Source organism: Aphelocoma coerulescens, chromosome 3 (genome assembly GCF_041296385.1).
Source record: "Aphelocoma coerulescens isolate FSJ_1873_10779 chromosome 3, UR_Acoe_1.0, whole genome shotgun sequence".
NCBI classification, from domain to species: domain Eukaryota; kingdom Metazoa; phylum Chordata; class Aves; order Passeriformes; family Corvidae; genus Aphelocoma; species Aphelocoma coerulescens.
This window is the reverse complement of record NC_091016.1, coordinates 75,872,697-75,891,179: the sequence shown is the minus strand read 5'-3', so window position 1 is coordinate 75,891,179 and position 18,483 is coordinate 75,872,697. Positions and strand designations below refer to the sequence as shown.

The 18,483-nt window shown below is 40.5% G+C and overlaps 2 protein-coding genes across 2 annotated transcripts; one reads left to right on the top strand and one right to left on the bottom strand.

Annotated features, from left to right (window-relative positions):
- Positions 1–1,692: 1,692 nt before the first annotated feature.
- On the bottom strand, positions 1,693–17,826 carry TRAPPC3L (trafficking protein particle complex subunit 3L). The gene is made up of 5 exons (XM_069010937.1): positions 17,667–17,826; positions 15,727–15,824; positions 14,188–14,287; positions 3,871–4,056; positions 1,693–2,704 (listed from the first exon to the last, which is right to left on the bottom strand). The coding sequence occupies exons 1-5, from the start codon at positions 17,706–17,708 to the stop codon at positions 2,585–2,587; spliced, it is 546 nt and encodes a 181-aa protein (XP_068867038.1). The 5' UTR covers positions 17,709–17,826; the 3' UTR covers positions 1,693–2,584.
- Positions 4,797–9,237, top strand: CALHM5 (calcium homeostasis modulator family member 5). Its single transcript, XM_069010935.1, has 2 exons — positions 4,797–5,343; positions 7,701–9,237. Exons 1-2 carry the CDS (start codon positions 4,804–4,806, stop codon positions 8,088–8,090), a joined length of 930 nt encoding a protein of 309 aa, XP_068867036.1. The 5' UTR covers positions 4,797–4,803; the 3' UTR covers positions 8,091–9,237.
- Positions 17,827–18,483: the final 657 nt, after the last annotated feature.

The following is an 18,483-nucleotide window of genomic DNA, read 5'->3' as shown; positions in this document are numbered from 1 at the left end:
GCAACCTCTGTGCCCCCCCCGCTAGTAAAAACCAGGCCATGCAAAAACAACACACACATGAAGGCAAAACAAGATTTAATTCTGCATGTAGAAAAGAATTTTAAAAAAATTTTCATCATAGTGACTTGCTCAGTGCTCTTTTCCTTCCAAGAAACTTGATGATTATGCGGTAACAGCATGCTGGGGGCTGACCTCTTAGAGAGCATCTCTGTAGATAAGGACCTGGGTGTCTTGGTGGGTGACAAGTTGACTATGAGCCAGCAGTGCTCTTGCAGCCAGGAGAGCCAGTGGTGTCCTGTGGTGCATTGGGAAGAGTGTGGCCAGCAGGTCGAGGGAGGTGACCCTCCCCCTCTACTCAGCCCTGGTGAGGCCACATCTGGAGTGCCATGTCCAGTTCTGGGCTCCTCAGTACAAGAAAGATAAAGAGCTACTGGAGAGGGCCCAGCAGAAGTGCCACAGAGATAATTATGGGTCTGGAGCATCTCTCTTATGAGGGGAGACTGTGGGAGCTGGGCCTTTCAGTCTAGAGAAGAGAGGACTGAGAGAGGATCTCATTAATACATCTCGAAGGTGGGTGCCAAGAGGAGGGTGCCAGACTTTTCAGTGGTGACCAGCCACAGGAGGAGGAGCAATGGCCACAATCTAAGAAGTTTCACCTCAACATGAGAAGAACTTCTTTATGCTGAGGGTGGCAGAGCACTGGCATAGGCTGCCCAGGGAGGTCATGGAGTCTCCCTCTCTAGAGACAATCCAAATCCTCTAGGTGATCCTGCCTTGGCAGGTGGGTTGGACTAGATGACCTTCAGAGGTCCCTTCCAACCCTAGTAGTTCTGTAATTCTGTAAGCAAACAAGGGCAGTATAGGTTATTCACTTTCAAGATAATAATAATTTTAAAAGAGACTATTTGGCTAGTGTTGCTGGAAAAAGTAAAAATGGCCATTGCCAATAAAGAACCTTTATTGTGGTCAGCCACATGTCCATCTCAACCAGCTGGTCATAACCAGCAAAAACCCCACTGAGGGCTCTTGCACAGGCAGTGAAATCAGACAAATTCCACAATACCTTTCATCTCTAATTAAAATTTTTTTTAAAAAAAATTAAAAAGGCAGGGAAACTTGTTACTGGTGTACATGTTGCCACATCTTACTGGTAGCAGGTAACAGCAGTTGGGCTGAGACCAAGGCTGGGTAACAAATACATTAGGTTTTGTTCCCTACAAAATTGTTCACTTAAAGCTCCATTACACTATGCCACCACTGTACCACACTCTTAAGACAAACAAAGGGAGAGAGATTATCATGAGGACTGTACAGATCTGGTGAGAATGAGCCCTGATGTCACCAAGGTAAGAGATGTCCCCACTTGGCATGATTAAGATGTAAACAGACTGAGGGAAAAATAGGAGAAGAAGGTACAAATCACAGTGATATAATCAGAGTTAACTCGGGGATACACTGAACTTAGTTGTTGGTATTTCAGTTTAAAACAAGCATTTTGGTGAGAAGAAGGTAAGCTGGCTTTGTAGGTAGGGTGCTGTGCTAGGACCTGGGGTTTTGTCCAACAGACAAAATATCCAGAGATCTTGCATTACACCTAAGAACTTTAAACCTATCCTATAACTTGGGTCTCTGTGAGGCTGCTCCTCCTCTACTTCCCAGTCATGTTGTGGTAACAAGTCCAATGCCAAGAGGAAGATCTTCAACAGCTGGTGGTGAAGTCCAGGTAAGAGCAGACAACACGACCACCAAATCAGTTGTGTGGCAATCTCAGCATTTTTATTCAAGTTTCCTCGGGCAGGTACAGATCCATAGTGGCTACGCATTAAATATATCATGCTTTGTTCAGTTTGGTCACAAGATCAGTGCTCTTGGAGAGAAGACTGATATGGCTCCATAGCTTGGAGTGACACAAGCATTGCTGCAGTTGTCTGAGTGCTGCAGCCTGGTGCGTGCACAGGACTGAACAGGAGTGCCAGCAAAACTGCATGTGGCACCTGAAGAGCTGGAAGGAACACAGCCAGCTCCTGCCACCAGTGAAGACCCATCCCTCTCTGCTTTCAAAGACAGCAGGAGGTCTGGTGTGGAGGACAATGAATGGCAAAGCATTACACATCAAAGCATGCACCTGTCAGCGAGACACTGCATACAGCAACCACAGCAGATGAATTTTTCATAGATAACCACACACAGCCAGGGAAATAAAGTGCCTTTAGCAGCCATGCTTTGAAACATTACTGACAAACAAAATGGGGAAAAGTCTTCATCTTTATCTGAAAACAGTTGATATACAAATGAATATTTAGCACACACTAAATACTGAGATAAAACTGCCATTAAGCTCAAGAGCATGGGTATGTGAGAAGGAAGGGCAGATCATTTAGACCTTTTTTACTGGTATCTGTGTCATGACAATTAACATTGCTCTCCCCTGCCTTGCCCCTCCTCTTTGCTGCCCAGCTCTCTTCACCTTTCAACCAGGTGACTGGTGCAGCTGTCTCAGCAAAGCCATTTTTACCCTGCATGTCTTCTTCTGAAACAAAAGGCACAAAGTACTCCTCAGCAAGGCTTTCTCCCAGTACTTCTTTCATTTGTTCCTTCTGTGCTTTCTGTCTTCAGGCTTCCTTAAAAATGTAATTCCTATTTCTGTCACAGCATCTCCCTTCAGCCTGTCCTGGAGGAAGGTAACTTCTGCTGCTAAGTGAACCTAGAAAGAATCAGGACTGATCAGTTAAGCAAAGAAATGCCCAGTTGTCTTGGGCATTTATTTTTTTTCCCGAACCTGGGGGGGGGAGGGGTGGTTGTGCCTTCTCTCAGAGTATATATTTCTAAATTTGGCCAAACCGGTACACCAGTTTTCCACCCTCCTCCGGTTAAATGAGCTTTTTCTCTCTCACTTACCACAAGAGGACCCCCTTTCTCAGGTTTCATAGGAAACAGATAGCTTTTCCAACTAAGCTAATACAAAGGAAGTTTATAGACACTGGAATTTGTATAATACATTACCCTTCATCCCAGTGCTTTGCTTTCTTCTGAGACCTTAAATTGCATACTTGATAATTTAGTGATCACAGAATTTCCTAGTCATGTACTAAGACTTATGACAAAATACTTTTTTTAATTAGTCTTGTATCAGATACTATGATTCTGAGACTGATGTAGATACGTAACACTGGTTGAGGTTTTCTTATTTGAAATATAAGATATATATGTCAAATTGGATATTGACAGAAACATAAAGCAGGCCAAAAGTAATCTCCCTGAAGGAGCTCTACAGGTCAGAAATTTTCAAATGATGCCCTTTATTTATTTGTTTGTAAAACCTTAAATTTAAGAACAAAATTTGGATTGACATCTGATACACTTCTGATGCTTTGGTTTTAACATTATACTCATTTGGTTTTAAAATTATACTTATCCACACTTTGTTCTCTCTTTCAGCAGGTAGCACAGTAACCTGAGAATATTATTTCTCTTGGTGGATGTGGAAAGAGTCAGGGATGACTATGACTGGCTACAGCTGTGCAGGGAAGTGTGATAGGCTCCAGGAGCAGTGGAGGAATCCAACATGTCCCTCTGTCCTTCCACTTTAAGTGTTACCTGGCTTCTGGATCCCATCTGGCTTTTGCACCCAAATCAGCCACTGAACAAACTGAATAGCCAGGCAGGGACAGTGTGGAGGTGAGCTAATCCATGTGCTTCTCTACCTCAGGATCCAGGATCAGCCTTGTCCTCTTTTGTCTAGATACAGACATTTAACCTGAGAGGTTAAACAATACTGTATTTCCTACATTTATCTCAACAAGTGATTTTGTTTTCATGTGCTTCTGGGAATTAACAAAGAATGGAGAAAAGAGATGTGCACTTCCTCACCATTTCCAAGGCACCTCGAATCACCCCACAGAGGAGGTTACAATAGCAAAGTGATGCTCGTTCTGCTGGCAGCTCCTCCACAAAGTCCACTAGTGGGTTTTTGTCCAGAATTAAGGAGAATTCATTCCCTGTGGCACTACTGCAGCTCACACTAGGGGTGACCCCAAGGTACATCTTGAAAGCAACCTGCAAAAGAATGAAACTCTGCTGCTGGAATGCGTTGTGTGCAAACCAGAGGTGAAACTTTAGGAAGCAGCATCCCTTAGACCAATTTTGGCAAAACAGGGGGGAGAGCCAGACAGGCTAGAAATCAAGGTACATTTGTCTCTTCTGTGATCAGCTTGAGCCAGCAATGCAAATCTAGAGCTATGTGATGCCCCAGGAAAACACAGCAGAGAGCTGTTCTTCTTTGATGTTCCTACATTTACAACCCCACACAAAGTGGTTTTACTGTTATCACTCGTCTGCTTTCAGACTGCTTTCAGTCATGTCATACTCCCTTGGGATCATTAGCATCTATATCAGGTCATCCACTACCTCGCCAGCAACTTTTATAATCACAGCTCAAGATCTCCTGCAACTGGCCAAGTGCGTGGCTTTTTTTCCTCTGATCTCCATCTGCCATCACTAAAAAAACAAACAGCCCACCAAGAACAAGAACGCCAAGACTGCAAACTGGTTTCAGAGAGCACCGCTCGCTCTCTTTCCGCTAGCGGTGAATGCCGCCGTAAATGCGCAGCGTGTGCGCTGCCAGCGGCGGGGTCCCCTGCGAGCGCCCTTCTCCCGACGGTGACATCACGGCGTTATCTCGGCAGGGCGTGGGCAGGCGGCGAGCTGCGGGCTGCGCCTCCTCGGCAGAGCCCTGCCCTGCTGCGCACCGCTGCGAACGAACGGAAACGGTCTTGATTTTCACCTCTTCAGTGAGTATCAGACATGGATGCTTTCCAAACAATCCTGAAGTTCTTTATGAACAGGAAAACCGCTATAGGGTACAGTTTTATGGCGCTGCTGACAATGGGAGGTGAACGTGTGTTTTCTCTTGTTGCTTTCAGATGCCCTTGCAGCAATGAAAACCTCAGGTACGGTTTGGTATTTCTCTTCTCGCCAGCTCTTGTTTTGCTAGTTATTGGATACTTCTTGAACACCAAGACCTGGAAGCTCTTTACAGGCTGCTGGGTGAATCCCAGGAAAATATTCCCCAGAGGAAATGTCTGCCATTTCTTTTACGTCTTTGGACAAATCACTTTAAATGCTCTGGTAGCCCCAGTGATGTGGCTTTCTGTGGCTTTGCTCAACGGGACCTTTTACGAATGTGCCATGAGTGGCTTGAAAAATCCTGCCTATTTACACGCCGTCTGCCAGAGCAAATCGGAAAAGTGCTTTGAAGAGCTACACAAGGTAGCCTGTGACAAAAGCTCCATGCCCTTTTCAGAGAGTGATGAACTGAAACGAACACTTCAAGCACAGTCCCAGGTAAGAAATATTATAAACAAAGAGCACTATCCAGATTGTACTGCTGCTGTGATTTATCTGTGGAAGATCCTGGTGACAGATGTTATGTTAAAACTGTTGGCTTCATGTAAACACTGTTTTGGCAGCCTTGCAAAATACAATCAATCCATCTTTTGGTTCAGTTTGAGCTGTTCCATATTTCCAGGGGGCCCCACTGTTGACAAGGTCAGTAAGACCAGAAAACCTAAAGCTTTCTTCCTGAATGGAGATTGCTCTGAAGAGGAACAAAAAGCCCAACTGGATTGTTTAGGAGGCTGAATTAACAGATGTCACCCCACTAAAGGCGTCCGTCCTATTAAAAAATTCATGCCACACTCTCCTATTTTAAACCATTGTGATAAATGTACAGAAATCTTAGGTCACTAACAGCAGAAAAATACTGGAAAATAAGATTTGTGAAATATTTTTGACTGTTTACATAATGTGTTTCTGCTTGTGTTCCTCATTTTCATGATGCCAAATGTGAGCATGTTTTTGTCCTGCTTAGAGGAAGTGAGAAACAATAAAGCAAGCAGATCATGCAAAGCTGAGATCTCATTACATTTTACAACATTTGTGCAATACACTTTTGCTCTCTGCATTGTAATGCAAATAAATTCAGGGACAAAAAATCAAAACGGTGGAGAGAACAGAATTTAAAAAGGCTACAGAAAAGGGAAAACACTCTGTGGAGCCAGCAAGTTTTTTCAGGAATTGTTTCCATCTGGAACAATTTCCTCTCCAAGAGCTGGTTTTATTTTCAAGTCCTCATGCAAATAGGCCAAAGCCTGCACTGCAGACAAAGCAATTTATTTGTTAGTTTTAGAAGGAAACAACAAACAATGCTTCAGACTTTGGGTTGTATGTATAAGAAATAGTAAAAAAACAGTGATTTAGTTTCAGCATGAGAACATATGAGTTCATTTTCCAAACTGCAAGAAAGTGAAAAATTGCTAAAAAGAGCAATTTCTCAAATACCCATGTAAATCATCAGTCAGTACAAAGGGATTGGGAAAAATAGAAGAAAGCTCTAACTATTCTTCCAAGAGAAAAATAGTTCCTAAGAATAGTTGTTCGTCAAGCTTCTCTCTTTCACAGACTTTCCTGAGGAAAGTTTCTATATTCCATCAGCTAAATACAGATTTTTACTGGTGGTTATTTTTTTTAACATCACACAAGAAAGGCTGGAGCTCTCCATATCCTCTCCATTAGACCATGGGAAATCAGTTCCAGTTCATACAAGCCTCTGAACCCTAGAATATTTGTCCCACACTGGAACTTTTTCCACTGTTTGAAAACAAATATTACTTTTTTTTATTTTTTTTTTTTACCCATTGCAATGAAGTAGAGGAGTAAAACTATTGGCTAGGCCAGTGGCACAGGCAGGAAAAAAATATGTTCACACTTCTGCTGTCCTTAGGGGAGAACATCCTGAAATAACAATTTCAAGCACATTTTTCCACCCTCTCCCCTTGCTGAGGAAGATATTCTGGAAGCAGGTCTTTCTTTTAAAATGTTCTTGACAGAATTTTGTCAAAATCTGAAGCTGCTACAGAAAGAAGTTGAGTGATGCTGGAAAAGTGTATTTCAGCAAAACCAAAATTTTCTGAAGATACAGCAACTATTTGTAGTCAGCGTGTAGATGAATCGGGTTCTATTCCAGTGCTACCAAGACCTACTAATGCACAAGCTATTTCTTCCTTGTCATGGCCTCCCTTCCTAGCACTCTAATAAGATTGGACAAAAAAGCAAATTTTAAGCCAGTTTTGACATAAAGATTGCTTTCCATAGCAAAGGATTGATTCATCAAAGTAAACAAAGGTTCAGAAGAATAGCATAGATTTTGGTGAATCATCGAGCAAAAGAATTGGGGAACACTTTAAATTTAAGACCATCTTCTGTATTCCTCTTAGTTAATTAATGTAGTTGTTGTGTTGGAGGTTTTTTTAGATTAAAAAGAAGACAGAAAACAACACATCTAATAGTGGTCACAGTTTAAAAAATTGGTTGATCTAGGACAAAAGTTACTTGCCCTTTTTGGTTTTATAGTTCCTCATGATTCAAAATTAGTAATTCTTGTTGGGTAGTTTTATGTAATGCTTTCAGGCAATATAAAACATTTTACCTTTTACCAAAGAGACACCAAAAGGAGCACTACCAGGAAGCCTCTATGCTGATGGACTTTTTCTTCCCGTCAGTCTCCATATGGATGTCCCATTAATGTCAATGCCAGCACCGAATGCAAACGAAGTGGGGTCACTCTGTCAGACATTTGTGATTTAAGTAGCATTTTCACTTGGGTCTTTTTAACCTGAAACTGATTTCTTTTGCCTTCCCAGATTTTAGGCTGGTGTGTGATAGTTACCACAGCTCTCCTCTCCCTGCTAACTACTTGTTGTGCCAGCTGCCAGTCAAAAGTCAGCCACCTTCAGCTGATGTTCTGGAGAGTGTATGAGGGGACGGAGAAGGAGCAACTGGAGCAGATTTTCCAGCTGTATGCCACGAAGCTGAGTGAACGAAACCTGAAGTGTTTTTTTGAAAACAAGGAACCAGAACCCATTTCCCTGCCAGCTTTCCAGGCATGGGAAGATGCTTCCCAGCTCTACTCTTTCAGCAGCAGCAAACAGCATTATAGCATGATTCACAGGCTAGTTGAAGAAGGCCAGAAAGGAATCAATGAGGAAAGAGAGACAATGCTGGACCTTGCTGACAGAAGGGAAATACCATAGATCAAGTATATTTTCAGCTTTTTTACATCTTCTTATTATGGCATACATCTAAATGGTTCCATCTCTATATTTTTTCACAGTGGCCTCTTTCTTCTTCATCATGTTCCCTCCCAGTTAGACACTTGCTCCAAAAGGATGGAATGAAATTATTTCCCTACACTAGTGAAAAGGCTCAGTACTTCACGGCACCCAGGGTTCAGGTCACTGGCTCCGCATCAAGAGCTGACAGCACAAAGAAATGATTAATGACTTCTGCAAGAGGGTTTTAACAATATGCTATGTAAAATGTGCTATAGTGTGCTCATCATATGGGATCAAGAGACTATCAGTACGTGAAGTCATTTAAAGTTTGTGAATATAATAACAGAAGATGTGTGTGGCTTTCTGACAGCCCACAGAAAGTAAAGGTTTTCTGTCCAGGTCATTTCCAGGGCAATTGCAGGTACAGCCGTGTATTGAGGCACCAGTGATCCCTCAAGGCTTCTCTGTCTTTGGATGTTTTGCCTCTGTAGAACATCTCCCTATTATCTTCTCCCACTCTAGATGTTCTCTTTGTATGGCTATAAAGTTCTAGTTTTGAGCGGCTTTCAGGCACTGGGTGCAGCCTGTAGTGCTATGTAATATGTTTGTACTGGGCCTGCAGCCAGAATACAACAGAGGGCCTGGAAGGAAATTCCACTTTTTAAGACAAGAAAATATTTTTGCAGAAGACTGATTTTCATTTTTTTGAATATCCTAGGAAAACTTAGTGTCTAGAGCTAGAAGAACCAGCAGGTGAGGCAACTGCACAGTCAGTGCCTCTGACAAATGCATTTCATCCCAAAGCCCCATGCTTTACCTCACCCACTTGGAATTCATCACGTGGGTCTCAGGGTGTTCAGAGTATTTGAAAACACTGTATTAAAGGAGAACAAAGTTACTTTCCCTGGGGTGGCTGGGCAGGCTTTTGTGCAGCATTTTACTGCCAGTCTCACCGAGTCTGCAAAGAATCATACTTCTGCTGTGCTTGAATCATGCTCTTCTCAATAAACCAGGGTATTCTGCCCAGGTCTTCTCCTACTCATTGTGCTTCTTCAGCAGGTTAAAGCATCTATATGCATATACAGACCATTACTCTTGATGAAATAAAATCCAAGCGCTAATTCAACTCTCTGCTTAGAACTCTCTACGTTTTCAAGACCTTTGAGACAATGTTTCAAAGTTCTTTCATCCCAGATGACCCACTTAGCAGCACACTTACAACATTATATGCCTAAATGCACCTTCTGCAGCTGAAAGCACAGATGCAACACTGCCAAAATGAAAGTCACAACAGCAGATGTGTCTGACACTGTGCCTGGCACATACACCAACCATTTTCACGCCAGGATCCTCTCCTGCTATAGCATCTACCTACTTCCAGGCTATATAACCCTTCCCATTTGTCTGGTTTTATCTTTCCTTACGAGACTGCCCCAACATTTTCTGTCCAGCCCCATTTCACCTCCTCCCTGGGCCAAACTTCCCTTTCCAAAACTGTGTTTCCACCTCCTTGCCCAGAAAATCAAAGCAAGTAGGGATGCATTGGGGACAACAGCAAGTAGGTTAATGAGTTGATCAAAGAAATATGGGAAACAAGCAGGTAGATGTAAAGATAAGGCCTCCAGTGTGATATAATAGCTGGGACATAGAGGCAAAAGCATAGCTGGTAGAGGAAAGGGTGGGAGGACAGAGTGATCCCACTTAGAGCTTTTGGCATCCTCTTTTCCCTCAGAAGAAAGCTTAGGGCTCTGCACCTGAGCAACCCAGGCCATCTGAAATGGCAGCACTTCCCAGCCCTATCTTCTGCTTTATTGTGGAGGGGCAAATCCAAGGTGGATTCCCCTCTCCTCCTCCTTCCCTGCTTCATGTTTGCAGGTAACTCATGTTGAGAGTGTCTCCACACCCAAGAGCAGCTGCTGAACGCTTTGTGCTGCAATGTGTGCCTGGTAGGAGCCCATCTTTCACTGATCCTCGTTCCCAGGGCTGTGTGACTCATTTATCTCACCAAAACACCTGTGACTTAATGGAATTTCCATGTGGATCCTAGAATACTTCTATAAAAACAGACTGCAGTAACAGCCAGTTTGACCCTAGGTTTTCAAGTGGAATGTGGGTTTGGCAAATTTAACTTTGTCCTTCAAGGGGCTATTGCAAAAGCTGCTTTCTATCAACATTATCCCCAAATTCAGCAGCTACCGTGGCAGCTCAGAAAGAGACAGACTGTTGTCAACACTGTCCAAAACAAACTGGAGAGAGAGAGGAAAAAAACAACAAATAAAACCAAACAGCAAGATCAACATTTTCTACTGGAAAATTACATTTTACATTAATTCTGATACCCATCAAGATATGAGAACACAGGAAAACAGGAAATGTCTGTTTAATGCTGTGTGCTCTGCCCCTCAGTTTACTCATTAAAATTCTCTTAACTCTTCTTCCACTACACATTTGCTGCTCCATCAAACTCAAAGTCTTTGTTATAAGAATAAAGACTTTTTAACCATGCTAAGCCCTCATATGCTTTAAATTTAGTTTCAGCTGTACTTTGCATTATGGTATGATGAATCTGTCCAAATTCTATTGTTAAAATTTCCTGTGTAAAAGAGAACTTGCACGGAAACTATGCAAAAGAAGTAGCTGGTTTGCAATGGAGCACCAAATTAAGGCCAAACTGCAAAGCTGTAAAGTGAAAATTGTGAAAATGTCTTGGCAGGAGCAATAATTCAAGTGCATAGATAAGCAATTCAATGAATATAAAAATATAATTTTTTTTTAAACCAGGCTATAACTGGACAGCAACTACTTTAAAACTACCAATTACAGCTTCTCAGAGGATAAAACAAAGGTCTTTTCAGTCTTTGTGACTCCAAAAGACTGGAAAGTAAAATGAATGAGGTCGTTTAGAAGCTGCGTCCCATAAATCTGTCTCATATTTCTATGAAATGGAAGAAAAAAGAATATCTGTTTAGACACGTACAGAGGCTTGCCACCAAAATGATGCCCATATAAAGCAAAATCTCACTTTTTAAAATGTTACTTGCAGCTCTAGGACATTCTGTATTGCTTAATGAGAAAATGAGATCTATGCAGTCAGAATTAAAAATGTATCACAGCCCTTTTTCAAAGTCTCAACCAACATTCAATCTCTCTCAAGCAGCAAGAATAAAAATCATTAACATTTTGATGGTGCTCAAACACAGTCTAGAATTACTGAAATATTTGGGAAGCCACTCACTTACAAGTCCCTCTCCATACTACTTGGGACTTTTCACTACCAAACATTTTATGCATAAGTCATGATGCCAAGAAAGTAAACACAAACTGTTAAAAAAATTAAAACCATGATTTCAGATGGCATAATAGCAAGATTAATTAAGGACCAGGATTAATCTCCTTAAAAGGAGAAAGGCAGCCAAAATAATATTTCTGCTAGCATACTTTTCATTCTTAGTATTTTTCCAGTCAGTGTTTGGAAAGAGGAAGATGCGTTAAAGGTCTTGCCATCTGTTGCTGATTCCAAACTTCTCTTCTGAACTTTTCTTTACTCTTCACAGTGCAGCACTTCAGTGTTCTGTTTACTGTCTACCACAGTAGACTATATTACTCCCTCTCCCTGCTGAGATCTGAAAACCAGCATTTACCAGCTTCATAAATTCTGCTAGCTTCTGTCAGACCTTCAAACTGGCCATATGTCAATATGCAGGAACCTTGTGGGGCAGCACCTTCCATGACAAGGGACATCACTTCTCTTGTCCCACAGCTCTGGACTGGGGGGTGACATGGTTGGATTACCCCATCCCTTGTTATCCCCAGGGAGGTCTCTTCAAAAAGCTCCAGAGATGTTCATTTCCTGCCTTCACAGGGTACCGAGGGTCTAAAATAAAGCCCGTCTCTGCAGCCATTGCTTTTCAGGAACAGATCTACCCTTAGGCACAGCACTGCTTAATCCAGCAGTGGAGCCTGCCAGCCAGCACCAGCTCGATGTGGACCAGAGGGTGTGGTCTGGCTGCTTCCAGCTCTGGCACACACAGACACCTCCTGGTGCTAGAGAAGGTAGTGTACAGATTAGATCTAAAACCAGAAGCTGTTTTTTGCAACTCATTTGATCAGACCAATTATATCAAGGTCCTACGAGGAGGAATTGAATTAAATTTTTGATTTTGCAGTATTATAGAGAAAAATTATCACTCTCATTTCAAAAGTAATTCTCAGTTATACTCAGATCTAAATTCTGAATCCCATCTTGGACATTACTTCTTCAGCTGGCCTTTGTTCTTAATATCATTCCTCGATTTGCCAGAAAGCCTACTCTTACATGTCCTGTTTAATCTCTTTTTTAATTCAATCCCAACTATAACAATGCCAAGTCACAGGACCAACACGAGAAGTCAGTGAACACCATGGGAACTCAGTGTAGAAGGGCTCTCTTTGGCCCCTCATCAAAACTTGTTGGCCCTTCTCCAATCCTGTATAAGGTAGCAGTAAACCCAGGCTTTGCAGTCTGAACCAGTGGTGGAAGTTTTAAGCTCCCAGTCAGTGCCTTAGGTGCACCTTTCCTCCAGTATTTATTTTTTAATCTGGGAAGCTGGCTTTGTAGTCCTCATATTATGTTTTTTTCTTTTGCTTCATCTCTTTCCATTTCCACAGGGAACACCCACACACTTTGTTTTCCAAAGGACTGCAGGATAACAGCTATGTTAACAACAGGTTTGGCTCTAACTACAATAATTGCTTAACTGTCTTAATTACTTTAACTTTGAACTGGTTTTACTCATCCTCAAACAGATTTATACCTGTGAAGACTTAGTGCAGTTAAGTATTTAAGCACTTTCTCCTGTCTGGGAGCAATCATGCTGAAGTGTTAAGGAGATGATGTAAACAGCTTCATGATTCTGAATTAAAAACTTTGGTAGAGTATTTGCAGTTACTTACTGGGTCACTTTACATGTTTTGTTGGTATGTGTCTCAGACAAATGTGCTCAAAGATTAATTTATAATTGTTTTCCAAAGAAAAGTGAAAATGCTGTCCATATCACGTTTTGCCTCAGAAATGTTATACTCCTACTACAGAACTCCTCTTTCAGTTTGCTAAAAATAGTCTTTCGAAGGGACACTGTGTGCTTTCAAGTTTGTTCCAATCTTTCCAAGTAATTTTTTACTTCTCTTAATAAGTGTTTTTTGAAGTACAACCTGCAGAGAAATAGTGTCTTTTTCCATTGTTAATTTCTCACTGTACTTTGCTGTTGAATACCCTGTACTTAAGAATGATGGTTCAACTGTAATAATGCACTTGTAAAGAAGGGAACTATGAGGAATAAGACCCAGAAAACCAGATATCTGACATATATGTGAAAAGAAAAAAAAAAACAATACCACCTGAAGAAGAATGTAAAAGTGAACAAAAATGTGATTTTTCAGCCTGTTTTAATTTTTTTAATGAGGCAGTGTATTTTAAAACAGTGATTGAAATGCTGCTTGTCTCACCAGTTTCATTCAGTTGTCCTCACTGTCTCCAATGGATCTTCTACCCCAGCTCAGCTGCTTACCAGGATGAACTTTATTATATATCATTCTTATTTAAATTTCTCTTTGAAATTCCCTGGAATTCTAACTTGCCAATGAGGGCAAAAGTACATCTTTAGAAACCTGTGTCTTTCTTGTCTGACAGAAGTGTGAACAGCTACTGAATTAAAGGGAAATTTCCATTAAAGCAGATGAAAGTATATGTTCTGATTTTATCTTTTTGATTTTATTATTAGGTTTGTGGGTAGTCAGGAAAATGTTCCTCTCAATTTCTTTTCTTACAGTTTTTCTTTGCTATCACTGAGGTTTTACTTTTTGCAGAAAATCCTGCAGCTTATTCTTAATATTATGATTTTAAAGTTAAAAGATCTCTAAGATAATTATGGAGATGATGAGAGGAGACAAATGGCAGAAGTAAAAATATCAAATGTTAAGATCTGTATGAGATGGTCAAGACTTATGCTCCTAGGAAGAGAAAAAGGAAGAGAATATATGATTCTAAGCTAAAACCACTGAATCTGATGACACTTTAGAAAATGCAAACCTTATTTACCTGTGCAATCATGTCTGCAGTTTCAGAGTAACTGCGGCACTTTTTCACAGCTGAACGAGCCAAAAAGTCATCAATCAGCCTTATGCCAATGCTGTATCCCCTAAGGAGGAAACAAGGAAAGGCAACATAAGATCTGATGTCTAATGTGATGACAAAACCAAAAAGTGGGTTTGGCAGCGTGAAGACTAAAATTGCAGCATGTCACGTGCCTAGAAACAATTAGGTATTTATCTATTGCCTAAGTATCAATATCAATAACATTGGCAAAGGTGTAACCAGCATTGAGCAAGGTACGTACTAGTGACATATAAGACTACTTAAGATACTTTTCAACTTTTATGCCTTAGATTTGCAAAGTCAAATTAATAACATGGGTAAGCAGCTACTTGGCAACTGTACAGTCAAGAACACCCTTCTCACTACAGACTGTATACATACACAGAGAGAGAGAAGTACACTGTCCCCAGCTGTCATACATCTGCTGAGCTGTGAGTTTTTTTCTGAAGCTGGGCTGTTTTCTTAATCACAGAAGTAAAGAACATATTGTTTTAATGAAACCTGTCATTATATTATCAAGTCTTCCTCAAAACAAAAAGATTTTATAGAAACAACTGCAGTAATGAAAACATAAGGAGCAAAATCTGCCTCCACATATTCCAAAACTGCTCTCTAGTAATTTCTACCATGGCATCATTAAAAATCTGTGTGCATTTTTTAAATGTATGATTTTCACCAGGGCTGAATGAGAGATGAATATAAAGAAAACATGAGGGATGTTATCCCTTATAAGTTTGTGAATAAATTACTTTTCTTTTTTCCAACAATGATTTTTTTTTTCATTTACTCTGACGGATAGTTATTGGACTACAGCCAGTTTGCAAACTTTCAGGTTACTAGTAAAGTGGTCAGGTATTCTGTCCACTGTGGTTGTTGTAAATCTATTTTATATGTCCACTTTGCCCACAAGCATAAGCCTTACTGTTCTGCCAAATACCTTACTATATCTTCTTGTTAACCAGCTCAAAAGCTGTTTCTTGCTGATTTTCCATGATGTAATTATTTTTATGGTAGTAAATGTCAGGATGACAGGTTTTGTAAACATAGGATCTTCATTTTCCAAAGACATTATCCATGTGAAAATCCATCCTTGTTGACCTTTTGTGCTATCTCACCCCCTGCTGTATGATCTTTTAAATGTGAGAGGCCCATTTGCCCCTAACCCATTGAGGGATACAGGATATGAAATTCAGAAGATTATATTAATAATTAGCATAACTAAAGAATCAGCAAGGAACAAGTGTAAGCCATAGAAACAATCCTGACACTTTTTCTCAGAGAATTAAAAAGCTAATTGTTGATCTTAATTCACAAATTAGTGCTATTTCTGTTGACCGAACATTGAAGCTTTCCCCTGTCTTCTCTGTAACCATAGACAAAATGCTGGAACTTGTAAGATAACAAAAAAAAAGCTGAAAGGTAAGATATATATGTAAACAAATAGCACTATGGATAAAACTGAACATTTAAAGCAGTACTTACATTCTATCTAAACAGGCGTTGACATCTTCATCTTTTTCATAGTCCTTGCACAGCTGGGCTACCAAAGCCCCATATGTGAGTACAAAAAGTTCTCTGCTCTGTCAGAAAATACGAAAATTGAAAACGAAGCAAACTAGAATCCAACTCTTCCATGTTTTTGAGCTGCTGCTGTATTAAAAGCAAGCAAAATAACATTTACACTAATAAAGAAACTTTTGTCCATGGATGCATAATCACTAAAATCAAGATCTCTAGTGGGACAGAATCTATATTGATCCTCACTTGAGTTTGTAAGGGATTTGCTTACCAAAAATACCATTTCTTGGTATACTCAGAGTTACCATCATCAGGTGCATTCTTGCATCTTATGAGTGTATGTTGGCTGGATTGACAAATGCTGTCTAGTGCCATCCAAGAATAATGACACACAGCGGCAGGAAGAGTAATAGAGGCAATGAGCTATTAATCCTTTTGCAGTAGGAACAACAGTTCACAAAGGTAGGGTTGATCTGATTCAAATCATTAGCTGCTTCCTCCAAAAAGTAAAAAGTAGTCAAAAATTCATCTCAGAATAATGAAAAAATTCTGTAATTCACCCCAAGTGTAAAGAAGAACAAGATGAAGGGGATGGGTAAGGATTACAGCCCCTTGCCTGAGGAACATGGAGAGCAACTGAAGATGCCAAAGGTATATCTCTGCACTGATCCCGTCACAAGCACTTGTGTGAGGTCTTCAGGTGTGCAACAGTCTGGAGGGAAGCTTCCTTCTCTCTCTGCCCTGCCAGATCACGTTCATGCACTGCAGAACTGTCTGTATTTAGCAGGAGTAGCAGCTGGCTTTTAGGCGAGAGATTAGGTTGACTCTTACTAAACTTCTTGGACAGGAATTAATTAAAGGAAGTGCTATAGCCCTGTGGCATGTGGTCAGATCAGAGCTGCTTTTTGTCTCTAGCCTGTAGAAAAATAATAGTGAATACTAATGAAAACAATAGAACTAATCACACTAGCAAAGTAAGAACAGCTTGGTGGAAAGATTTCTTCCTGTTCATTTGCATCAGAAGTTTGATCAGTGTTGCTGTTTTAACAAGTCACTGTTCAAAATCTTAAGCAGAACCATTTTACAAACTCATTTTGGTGGTAACTCGTGCTTAAAGTAACATGGTACTCTTGGCCAAATTCTCATTAACGAGTTTTCAGTGGAGTAAATTGATGTCATACAGGTCCTGTATAATTATTATTGTTCAGCAAAAAGTCTCTGTTGTAGCAAGAAAATTACCTTAGAGAAACTTAAGCATAATATATCAATATAATCATATTTATCAGCCACACTTGCAATCCACTGGAATACTTTTTGACCATAAACTTAGGTACATTAACTGTAATTATATTACACTCCTCCATTTCTTTTTCAGTGGAGACTTCTCTCCTCTTTTCAGAAATTGATACAACATTGTCTTAAAGCCTTCTGGAATTTTTCCACTGCCCAATTCCTGTCAAAAATCACCATTCACCGTACAGAAAGACCTAAGGGTTTAAATTCCTGGAGAAAAGTTTGTGTGGAATCGAATCATTCAAGCATAGAACAGAGATCTCCTTCTTCCTGTGTTTCATTGAATGACTATCTAACCACAGAGGTACAAAAACTTACCATGCATTTATATCTTAGACCATAAACACTCGAAGCACTTAGACCTCTGCTTCTGAACAGATTTCAGCCTCAGAAACTTTGTGCCCCTTTCCCAAGCCTGTACAGAATCCCAACATTAGGAACAGTAGCCATAAATGCTGCCAGCAGCTCTGCTCTTGTACCACCAATCTTATCCCATCTTTTCAATACTTTCAGATTGTTCAGAAATAGGAGGGTATAAAATGCATCAATTAAATAATAGGTTATTCTTACTCCATGCACAATTTTATTAACACATTACAAAAATATCTTACTATTTTGTGGTTCTCCTGCTTTCTTCCTGGTGACCGAGACATGTTGCTTGTGTGACTCCCGACGTATTTTGATTGTCAGTTTATATCTTTTCTTCCTCAAGCAGCACAGTTTTCTCTCAATCACTGTATTTCTTCTTTCTCTTCTCTTAAGTTTTCTCCTCTCTGCTCTTCTGTCTTTTGCATGAGATGTGTTTGCTGCAGTCTGTAATGCTGCTGATGCTCCTCCTATTCTCTGCGTGCACCAAACCCTTTGGGAGGAATTTGACTGGCAACAGATCTGCCACTGTCCACAACATAAATAACTACTCTGTCCATAGGAATGTTTTGTAATCAAATACACAGCTAACAGACATGGGAAGTCAAATAGAACAGCCCCAAGAGATTCACAGGTATTAAGTTTTTAGGGACAGCAAAATTATTCTGTTGTTTGTATCAGACTTTGGTGTTTGGAGAGCTAACAAAAACATCCTCTCTGAAGAATAACAACATAATTGCAAGATACTGCTGCACAAGGTAATTAAAAATTTATTGTTTTCAATCTAAAAAAGCTATAGTCTTCTGCCAGTCTGACTGCTGTAATCTAGTGAGTTAACATCTGCCCGAGCAGATGTGGCTTTTAAGGCACTGCTACCACCACGTTTGTGTAAAGCTGCCAGGACAGATCTAGAGAACTCAGCCTTCCAGAGGAATAAACTCTGTACCTGCTACAGCTGCCAGCTTGTGCAAATGGCACTTTCATTAACAATGCTCCTAGGGGGTATTCTATCATTCTTAACCTGTTATAGCCCCTATTTCTTAATATCCTCCTATGAACATC